This window comes from Palaemon carinicauda, chromosome 12, assembly GCF_036898095.1.
Source record: "Palaemon carinicauda isolate YSFRI2023 chromosome 12, ASM3689809v2, whole genome shotgun sequence".
Taxonomy (NCBI): domain Eukaryota; kingdom Metazoa; phylum Arthropoda; class Malacostraca; order Decapoda; family Palaemonidae; genus Palaemon; species Palaemon carinicauda.
Window position 1 is genome coordinate 49742351 of NC_090736.1, and position 11961 is coordinate 49754311.

General features: G+C 35.2%; 1 protein-coding gene across 1 annotated transcript; it reads left to right on the forward strand.

Moving 5' to 3' along the window:
- Nucleotides 1-786: 786 nt before the first annotated feature.
- Nucleotides 787-7371, forward strand: LOC137650802 (uncharacterized). The gene is made up of 4 exons (XM_068383956.1): nucleotides 787-1082; nucleotides 1379-1609; nucleotides 1822-2223; nucleotides 7197-7371. Exons 1-4 carry the CDS (start codon nucleotides 787-789, stop codon nucleotides 7369-7371), a joined length of 1104 nt encoding a protein of 367 aa, XP_068240057.1.
- The last annotated feature ends 4590 nt before the right edge of the window (nucleotides 7372-11961 follow it).

Genomic DNA, 11961 nt, shown 5'->3' on the forward strand with positions numbered 1-11961 from the left:
GACCCATACAATTTGGTACGGACAATATTGACTGTCTAAAAGAATCTGCAATTGCAGGACACAATGCTGGTTATCATGGCACTCAGCAGGTCAGTTTCCAACCAGGCCCAACTCATGAACAATCTATCTCCGACATAGCTTTTTCTAAATACACAATTGATGTACCTGATGTGGTGCATAAGGTGATTGAGCTTAACAAAACTGTTGTAAAGGAACCACCCTTCCATCTATCAGAAAGCGACGTTAACAGTCTATTTGATATGGAAACCATGAACAGCGGGAATAGATCATTCAGAGAAGCCAAAGCCAAAGACTTAGTATTTAATGTGGTTAGATCAGCAATAGACATACACAAGAAAAAAACCTCAAACTGGACAGAGTTCAACAAGGAACTACATAAGAGTGACAAGCGCCCTGCTACCATTGTTGGACTGATGCCACTTCTTAATGCCAAGGCAGGCGACCATGATACCATTAACACATGTATAGAGCGAGCTAAGGTCATTGCAGATAAAGTTGGTGATGACCATGTGTGGTTTGTTGCAGATCAGGCTATTTATGCCCCAGCACAGGAGACCATATGGACTCGAGGAGACAGTAATGTGCATTTCCGTTTAGGAGGACTCCACTCTTCTAATATATACATGGGAACGATAGGGGATCATATTGCTGATTCAGAACTTCCACAGTTGTGGGTCGAGGCAGGCATTCTAACTTCATGGCCGTGATTACAAAGCCGGTCTGAGAACGCATAAGATAACATGGCAGGCTGCTTGGAGAATATTGATGCCTCAATTCTTAGAGTTTTTAAATAAGTCTCATCTTGATATCTATGATGACATAAACACCACATCAAAAGCTGAAGATCCAGTACAACCGCTCTTCACACGTATCAACACATCAGAGTTCTTTGATGTCCTAGAAGAATTTCTGGCTATGAAGAAGCAGGACAAGAACTTTTGCTTCTTCTGGACCTACATGGATATGGTACAAGTTCTGCTTGCCTTCACACGTGCTCAGCGATTGGACGACTTTAAGCTACATCTCAACTCCTTCACGAGAATGGTTGCATCCTTTATGCGGTAAGATGATCTGATTTAGTTTATACTGAAATGAATAACATTTAACAAGCCTTTATTAGTTAAGATGTTTCACAGTTCGGCTTGTTGAACTAACTATTATCATGTTATGTTTTATTCAGCAATGGATTTATTGATTAGTGACTTACCTTGTTCATTATTTACTAAAGACCCACGATATACATACATACATACATACATATATATATATATATATATATATATATATATATATATATATATATATATATATATATATATATATATATTCCTTTCAATATGTGTTATTTTTCTTGCAGCTACGATCACCAAAAATATGCTAAATGGGGTAGCATATACATTGCAGAGATGAAGTGTTTGCCTTCTGCTGTTCTGACTCGTTTTGAGACTGATGGGTACGGGGTTCAGTGGAGGGATGAGGCATCTTTCACATCTGTGGACGTAGATCATGCAACTGAATGGGTGAATGCTGCTGCAAAAACATCAGGTGGACTTTCTACCATCACACAGATTGACAGTGCTACACTTAAGTATGATTTCTGTGTAAAACTTTCTATCTGATATAATTTTAACTTTACTAATATTTGTAGTTAAACACTTTGCACATTATCATCTAACCCATAGGCAACACGTACATTTATCAGAAACTATAATTGTTTTTAATATATTTGTAACAATTCATATTTTAGTTTTACAATTGATAATGAAATAAAGTTTTAGATATTGTTACTATTTTTTTCAGGTGGATGTTGTCATTTCATGCAAGGTCGACTATCACTACCAATGCATGTGACTACTATAATGTCAGCCAGAATGAAAATGACTTGACACCAAGTGAACTGAAGCTTGAAGCTAGGTATGAAGACAAGCTGGTTGAACAGATGCTTAAGTATAACTTGTTTGAAGGACGTAACCCAGATAAGCTAACAACAATCATCAATAAAGATGTAGCTCCTCCCCACATTGAAGAGTCATTATTAGAAAGTGAATCTAAAGGCCAGGAAGAGGTGAAAAGGTTTATGAAGGAAAGGCTTGTTCGCGCTATTGGACAGTCTAAACCAAGTGTACTATTCAGTGCTGCAATGAAGAAAATGAAAAGTCCCACTTTTTCTAACTTATTTGAAGTGGACCAAACAGGCTCTCAGCAAAATAAAGTTGTAAATGCGAACAGAGGTGTGCTACAGCGTCTCTGTGTAGCATATGAAGCTGGAAGGCCAGTAGATCTGCAACATATCGCAAAGCATGAAATGATGTCTGTCCCCATTGCACTGTTTTATACAGATAAGACCATGAGGAAAGGAAACAAGTCAGATCTAGTCAACAACATTTGTGAAACTGCAAAAGTTCAGCCTTCCCAAATTGTTCCCCAAATAGACCCCACCTCTTCACAGCATGTTGTTGATGGGATGGCGTATGTCTACAGGGTTTCAACTAAATCGATTAGTACATTCGGAGAATTTGCTACAGAGTACTGCAAGGGGGTATATAAGTTTCCAAGCACAAGGATAGACATTGTGATGGACCGCTATGATGGAACTTCCATCAAAGATGACACACGAAGTGCTAGGGCCTCTAAATCCAAAGACAAACAAGGAAAAAGAAAACAAAAACGCAAAGCGGTGCCAAAAGTAATTTCCCCAGAAGTAAACCTGCCTCAAGGTGACAACTTCAAAAGCTTTTTGAGCATAAATGATAACAAGATTGCTCTGCAGCAGCTCCTTGGTGATACTCTCATCAAAAATGCACCTCAAGATAAGATTATTGTTGTCTCTGGGGCATTTGAAGACCCCATGGATGTCCGTTCATCCTCTTTGGGCATACAGTTAGATAGCATGGAGTCTGACCATGAGGAAGCAGATACCCGTATGGTATTAAGCATAGTCAATTCAACCGCGGAACATATTGTGGTAGTGTCACAGGATACTGATGTATTTGTGATTCTTCTTGCCAACTACAAACATTTTGGAAATAGGAAAGTGTATTTACAGCAGCAGATTGGAAAAGAACAAAAGATCACAGACATCAAATTTGTGGTAGAAGGAATCATAAGCCAAGGCATGGATCCTATATCTATCCCCCTTCTTCACTCTTTAACTGGATGTGATACCACGAGTTATATATATGGCATTGGCAAATCAACTGCATGGAATACTTTTAAGGATTTCCACAATCTTCTGGACAATACTAACCTTAAAAGCCCATCTGAAATTGACTACAAGCACGTTGAAGTCTTCATGTGCAGATTGTACAAAGACAACCAGTCATCATCGTTGGACGCCATGTGAGTTAAGAGTATATTGACTACCAATCGCCCAGAAGAAATACCCCCTACTAGTGATGCAGCTCGGCTGCACATCTCTCGTGCCTTTCTTCAAGCGCATGTATGGCAAAATGCTACTGAGCCTGTACTTGAAATGAAAACAAATGCTCTGATCTCCGTGGGGTTCAACTTAGATAGTGAGAAACAGAAATTGATACCAGTTATGATGACAAATCATCCCATTCCAGACGCTGTCATTGAAATGGTGTCATGTAATTGTAAAACTGGCTGCCAATCAAACAAGTGCAGTTGTTTCAAATCTAAACTTCAATGTACAATCCTTTGTCATAAGAGATCCAAAGAAGACCAGCCATGCATAAATAATTTTGTCTAGTTTGTTTTAGCAGTTGTGGACAGTTTAAAAAATTAGCAAATGTTTTATGTTAAAAGTGAATTAAGTTTTAACTTTTGAGCCTGTGTGCACTTTTGTTTAAGTTTATCATCAGTTGCACCTGCATTAGCCGCCCGCAGCTAGACTACTTTTTGATACCTAGTTCAACATAATATCGTATCCCATGTGAAGTAGTACCAGTTACAATAAAATATATTCATTACATATAACTATATGTTATTAAAAACTACTAATTGTGATGCTGCAATCTGTGTAACATTGTTCAAAATCAGTACTGATGTTTCCATATCATTTGTGAAAAATTGCAATCAATGGAGACAATTCCGTAAATTACAGAGATAGTCTAAACCCTCTGTTTTGGCGGCCATCTTGGATTTAAGGCAACAAGAATGTGTTCATTCAATTAAATCATTAAAAATGAACTCACTGAGGTATACATATTAAGTGTAGATCACTTTGTTCAGTCAAACTGACAAAATATGTTTATCTATACAGATATTACACGAAATGGCAGCCATCTTGAAACAGATGCCATTTTGATCCATTTCCGGTCATTTCTCGCTTTGGCACCATGCTGTAATGGATTTATCATATCAAAATACCCCTAGATATGAATTTTCATAATTTTGGCAGGAAAACTACCACCCCCAATTAAAAAATCACTTTTATGAGATTTGGAACCTGACTAAGTCTAACACAGGCGGTTTCCCTGATTGTGAAAAAGTTGCATGTATCAAGCCTGTGTATAAAGGAAAAGGTGATGCAGACAATTCAAGTTTATATAGGCCAATATAAAATCTGTCATATTTTTCAAAAATTATTGAAACTGCTGTACACGAACAAACCTGGAAATATCTGAAAAAATCTAATGCCATACCTGATGATCAATCTGCATACAGAGAAAATTACTCCACAGAAACAACAGTGTTAGCGATAAAAAATGACATAACAGAAATTACAACAAATGGCAAGTGTTACATTCTTGTGATGCTTGACCTAAGTGCAGCATTTGATACTGTAGAACATATATATCTGATGGAAGACCTTAAAGCTGTGGGCATCGTAGAACGAACATACGACTGGTTTGTGAGTTATCTTGAAAACCGCAAAGTTAAAGTAGTAATATCAAATGTTGAATCTGAGACAAGAAAACTAACCTCAAGGCAGTGTACTAGGTCCTCTCCTGTTTGAAATTTACACGATTGAACTGGCAAATATACTTGAAACTCACAGAGTTAAGTTTAAAATATACGCTGATGATACACAATTCTATTTCCCAATAGAATCAGTTGATGAAGCTAAAAGAAAGATACATGAAATAATGAATGACATTAAGGCTTGGATGTTAACAAAAAAGCTCAAGCTCAATGAAGACAAAAGTGAATGTATTATTTCTGGGAATGAAAAAGATATAAAAAGAATCGAATGCTTCCAAAGAATTTAAATAGGTCAATCGATCATTGACCTAAAGAAATCTGTCAGGAATCTTGGAGTAATCATGGATGATAGACTGACAATGAACGAATATACAAATAATATGGTAAGAAATTGTAACTATCATATTAGAAACATAGCATTTATTAGTAAATATTTAGATGAAAAATCTATGGCCATACTCATTAAACACCACATATTTTCAAGAATTGATTACTGCAACTCACTGTTCTATGGCTTACCAAATTATCAGCTGAAGAAAATTCAGAGTACAAAACAGAGCCGCTAGATTAATAAAAGGACTACACAATAGGGAAAGAGTTATCCCTGCACTAATTAAATTACACTGGCTACCGGTAAAAGCGAGAATTGAATACAAGCTACTCTTACTAACGTTTAAGATACTGAACCAAAATGAACCAAAATATCTAAAAGCATGCCAGAACAAACTAGAACTAGAAACAAATGTTAACACAAGACACATGAGTGACAAACATAGGCTATCTGAACCAAGAACAAATAGTAAATTTGGTGAAAGGTCTTTTAGCTACTGTGCGCCTAGACATTATAATAAACTGCCAACTGAAATGAAGGACCTAAAGGGATCAATTGAATTTAAGAAGAAACTAAAGACATTACTTTTCACAAGATCATATGATTTGGAAGATGCTACAATCAAAGAATTGTATAAGTTATAATGAAAATGTTTCGTTAGATGATTAATATGGACCCGCCCGAGAAGTAGTTCACTCGACTTCAGTGGAGGGTTGGATTTAAACCCAAAACAAGTAACAAGTAACAAGTAAAACGAGTAATTTAAACCAACCATTTGTCCAATATTCTCTTCATGCTTCTATGCGTCTGCTGCTATTGTTATACTTTTTTTTTTCTTTATATAAAATATCAGAAAGGTGTTCACACTAATAACGCATAGAAACAAATATTCACCTTTTCTCGTTCTTTTTAATTTCAAGCGACATTTTAGTCCTTTCTAGTTGTAACAGCAGTTTTAACAGTAATAAAAATAATAATGATAATAATTTTAATTGGAGGAGTTAACTTTTCAGTAAGTGTTTGTCTACAACATTTTAAGAATGTTTATCAGTGCCCTTTCAAAACTTATAACGTTTTCAATGTTTTTTTTTTTAATGTTTTTCAATATTTAAAATCTGTTTTAATGTAGTAATAATACTTGTCAATGATGTTTAATTTTTTTTTCAACTTTTTTTCAATGCTGTTCCTCCTAAATATGTTTATTTGATTAAGCCTCTTCGTGAGCATAGCAAGTGCAAATTTAATTTTAGTGGAGTCCTATCTCATGAAATTCCAGTGAATATCGGATTACACCAAAGGAATGTTCTGACACCTATGATGTTTATCCTCCTCGTGGATTATGTAATGCGTAGAACAGTTTGCGATGGTGAAGAGGTGAACTGGATTGTAATTGGAAAGTAGATGACCTGGATTATGGTGATGATGCTATCGTAATTAGTAGAACACCAGAGGATTTTCAATGATTGCTTACCAGAATGCATGAAATATCACATGAAGCTGGACTCCAGATAAATTGAAGAAAGATTGAGATGATGGAAATGGAGTATGCAATGAAAGATAAGATATCATCGAAAGGAGAAAGGACTAGTTAGGTAGAATCATCAAAATATTGAGGAACTATGATGTCTAACACACGGTCTTTAGAATAGGACTCTAATGAAAGATTGAAAAATAAATCAGCCTATGGGTAGGTTAAGTAAAATTTAGAAATTAAATCGCCTGAAATTACATACGAAAATCATGTTATACATCTCTTTAGTCAGATAGGGGTCAGCGTATGTGGACATACTCGTGGTATGATAATAGAACAGTAGCCAACATGCTTTGCAGATTTGAGAATAAAGCCCTTAGAAAAATATTTGGAGGTAAATGGTAGGGCGAGATTAGAAATGACTATAAGAGAGACTACTCGATGCCAAATGTGAATAAGATGATAGTAAGTGATATGAGGAAATAGTGTGGGCATGCTTTCCGCACTCTCCAAGAGAGATCATTTAACCAAACTCTTGGCTCCACAAAGCAGTAGAAGAATTGAAAGACAGAGGCCTACAGGGCTGAAGACAATGGAGTGTGAAGTAGAAGATGAAGAATGGAAACGTATTGATTTAACAGCGCAAAATAGAGACGACTAGCGAAATGAAACCGAGGCCTTTTGCGTCAATAGGCGTAGTAGGAGATGATGCTGGTCAAATATTTTTCAATGATGTGTAAAACAGTCATCGGGAAATGTTTCTCTCGTTTCTAGTGTTAAGAAATTATATATCTGTAACTTTTATAACCTGCATTTTGTGGCTTGTTTATTTATAACTAACTTACTTGAAGGGTTATTTAATAAAGCAATTTTATGGACAGGAAGTCAATCATTCTTCTATTCTGTTGCCAGCTGATTATTCTATTTTCAATTCTTTCGACAGCTTTTAGTCCTTCTTCTATTCTATCAACAGCTAATAAATCTCTTTTCTTCTATCGACAGCTAGTAAATCTCTCTTACATTAAACCAACAGCTAATTAGCCTCTTTTACATCCTTTCATCAGCTAATTAATTTCTTTCATTCTACCAATTGCTAATTAATATCTAATCTACTTTATGAGCATGCCAATTAATCTCTCGTCTTTTCTATCGACAGCTAATCAAAATCTCTTCTATTCTATGAGCAGCTATTTAATCTCCTTTTTAATCTATCGTCAGTTAATTCACCTTTCTTTTATCTTGCCGACAGCTGATTAATCTCTTCTATTCTAGCGATAACTAATTAATCTCTTCTATTCTATCGATAGCTAATTGATAATTTGCTCAATCTATCTTAAGCTTATTAATCTCTCTCCTACTCTATTGTCAGCAATATTCCTCTCTCTTCTCTTTTACCGTCGGAAAATTTACCTCTTCTATTCCATCGTCAGCTAATTCACCTTCTCAATTTTATCAACAGCTAGTTAATCTCTCTTTTATGCTATAGTTAGCTTATTAATCTATTTGATTCTACCGACATGTTATCAATCTTTCATATTCTATTGACAGATAATTATCCTCTCTTCTATTCTATCTTCAGGTAATTAATCTCTTTTAGTCTCTCGTCAGCTACTTAATCTCTATTTTATTTTGTCGACAGCTAATTATATCATATATTTTATCGTCAGGTAATTAACCTTTCTTCTTTTTTATCGTTAGTTAAATAAACACTCTTCTATTCTATCGACAGCTAAATAATCTCTCTTGTATTTCATGAACAGCTAATAAACCTCTCTTATTTTTTGTCGTCCACTAATAGATCTCTCTTCTTTTCTATCTACAGCTAAATAATCCCTTTTTTATTTTGTCAGCAGTTAATTAATCTCTTGTCAAATATATTGTCGGCTAGTCAATCTCTCTTCTATTTTATCTTCAGCTAATCAATCTCTCTTTTATTCTATCGACATATAATTCCCTTCTCTATTCTATCGGCAGGTAATTATTTTGTCTTGTATTATATCGCCTTGTCAATTAATCGCTTCTATTATTTCGTCAGCTAATCAATCTATTCTATTCTATCGCCAGATTATCATTTTCTCTTTTATTCCATCGTCAACTAATAGATCTCTCTTTTTTTATATCGACAGCTTATTAGTATTTTTTTTTTACAACTGTCAGTAGTTAATTAATCTCTCGTCTATTTATCGGCAGCTGATTTAATAAACAGCAAATCAATCTCTCTTTTCAGTTTTTCTTGACTAATGGAAATTCTTTTTACAATTTTACAATCCTGTGCCTACTGTATTTTCAATATCTATCTCTCTTATGTTAAATAATCAACTGAACCCTTTTCCATTTCATGCTCTCTCAACATCAAAAAAGAGAAAAGGAAAATTTTATTCACGTTTACGTCCGACAAAATATTTTTGGTTCCATTGAAATGTAGGGAATATCGACGGATTTCCGCGAATGATCGAGTTTAGCCATTTGCATCTATATATGTATAACAGGCCTGAGGTAAAATCATTCTCCTCGCCAATGAAAGCAAAGAGAGTGGCAGCCTCTGGTATTATTTATAGACGATGAAAGCGTGTCATAAAACATTAAATTCATATACTTAGTGCTTTTAAAACATATCACATAACACTGCGATATAAAGCCAAGCGTTTTAAAACGGGGAAAATGTGTCTAGTTTTGACGTTTTTAGCTGAAAGTTTAAAATGACTTTTGGGAGAGGATGAATGACGGAAGCAAATGTGATAAAGATGAATATATATATATATATATATATATATATATATATATATATATATATATATATATATATATATATATATAAAGGTCTATCTCTGAATAAATTAGAGGTAAGATGGTTTAGCTCTGAACAAATTAGATATAAGAAGGTCTATATATCACCTAGTTAGACGTATGAAGGTCTATCTCTCACCAACTTAGGTATAGGAAGGGTCATCTCTCACCAAGTTAGAGAATAAAGTATATCTCTAAAAAAATTAGAGATACGAAGGTCTAACTCTTCCAAAGATAGAGATAAGCCGGCATATATATCACCAAGATAGAGATTAGCAGATCTACCTCTCAGCAAGATGGAGATAAGGTGGTCCATCTCTTACTAAGTTAGAGAAAAGAAGGTCTATCTCTCAACTTATTATAGATAAGAAGATCTATCTCTTCCTAAGATAGAGACAAAAAGGTTTATTTCTCTCAAAGCTAGAGATAGCAAAGTCTATCTCTCCCGAAGATAGAGATATGAAGGTCTATTTTTCAATGAGATGGAGAAAATAAGGTCTATCTCTCACCAATATAGAGATAAGAGGATCCATCTCTCTCCAATATAGAGATAAGAAGGTCTATGGCTCATTATATTAGAGATGAAATGGTCTATTTCTCACCAAGTTAGAAATACGAATGTCCATCTTTCACCAAGATAAAGATAAGAAGGAGGTTTCTCTCACCAAGTTAGAGTGAAGAAAGGCCATCTCTCCCTATGGTAGAGATAAAATGTCTACCTCTCACAATATTAGAGATAAGAAGATCTATCTCTGAACAAGATAGAGATAGGAAGGTTTATCTCTCCCAATGATAAAGATGACAAGGTCTATCTCGTACCAAGCTAAAGATAAGTAAGTGTATCTCTCCTCAAGATAGATATAATGCAGTCTATCACTCACCAAGTTACAGATAAGAAGGTGTTTCTCATGAAGTTAGAGACAAGCAAGTCCATCTCCCCCCAATGTAGGAATAAAAGTGTATCTCTCCCAAAGTTAGAATTCAGAAGGTTTATCTCTCACTAAGTTTGAAATAAGAAGGCATATTTCTCACAAAGTTGGAGATAAGGGGCTATCTCATTCACAGTGAGGGGTAAGGGGCTATCTCATACAAAGTTAGAGATAAGATCAAGCACCTCTCAAAGCTTCAGAAAGTATTTCTTACTAAAGTTGAATACTAATGGGACTATTCCTCACTAAGTTAGGGATCAAGTTGTACTATCCTTCAACACCTTAGAGGCAAATGAGATTATTCCTTTCCAGTGATGCTATCTCACAAAGATAGGGACACGTAAGTCTATCCTTCGACAGGTTAGTAACTAGGGGAACGATATATCACTAAAGATATAGACATGGAGGTTATTCCTCTCTACTTGAGTGAAAACATGTCTTCCCATCTCTAGCATACACAGAAGACGGTATTAATTTTTTAAAGAACACTCATAAATGACACAGGTAAGGATGGTGAGGCTGCAGAAACTACAAGAAAATCGAGCTTGAGCCGGACTCTATCTCCAGTTCCGCAGATCACCAGGCAGGGAAGTTCCCAATAGACCATGTTAGTCTCTACACTATGATTTTGCCGTAATTGAACTTATAGTATCTCTTTGGTTAAATTAGTGTCACTAGAATTAAATGTCTTTTGTCAGCATCTTATTAGCTTTCCGAAAGATTGATAAATAAACCTATGAACATGTTCTATCTTTATTCAACTTACATAATTACATTGAAAAATGAATAAGTGGACATCTCGTGAAAAATGTGATAGTTGACTTTTTATATTTGTTGTTATCGTTGAATAATACTTGGGGATATTGAGAAGACTTTCAGCCCTTCCTATAATATGTTTATTTGTTTCTAACTTAATCAGAGGGTGGTAGAAGTACTAATAGTAGAAGAAATAGTAGTAGTACTAGAACGGTAATTGTTTAGTTTCTGAAGTCACGTAATTGCACTTTTTGAAACACATCTGCCGAATGTCTTGATATGTTATGAAGTTAAATCAATCATATAAGCAGCAGTGTTCCAGCATCTTTAACCACCGTGGATATAATGGCCTATTGGAAACTTGACTGCCTGATGTTCTGCTGGGCTGGAATTAGAGACCCACTCAAGCTTGATTGTTTCTTGGGTGAAAGGGCCATTAGACGCTTATCATATGTATATATATTTAGTCTCTAAGGAATTGTCCTGCTAGGGTATTGTCACAACACATTGCCTCTGCCATTCCTGGCTGACTTTTTAAACCTTTAAATTTGGTTTTGCACTTTTGATTTTACCTTAACTCAAGAGGAAAGAATTTAATCTATGACATCAATCTGTCTGTTGTTGGCACCTTTAGTTATATCCTAATAAACTTTGATAGTCAGGAAGACAAGTACTTAATGCTATTCTTTTCTACCCTTGACCTCATCTTTGGAAGTCGAAGTTTTCTTCAGAAGTCGAAAGGTCTGAGTTTGAAAGGAGTTGAAAGTACTTTCGAGTTG

Excerpts from the sequence above, each read along its gene's own strand:
- LOC137650802 (XM_068383956.1), top strand. The coding sequence starts at position 787 with ATGCCTCAATTCTTAGAGTTTTTAAATAAGTCTCATCTTGATATCTAT. Across the intron at positions 1,083-1,378 it reads ATGGTTGCATCCTTTATGCG|CTACGATCACCAAAAATATG; the intron begins GTAAGATGATCT and ends TTTTTCTTGCAG. Across the intron at positions 1,610-1,821 it reads ATTGACAGTGCTACACTTAA|GTGGATGTTGTCATTTCATG; the intron begins GTATGATTTCTG and ends TATTTTTTTCAG.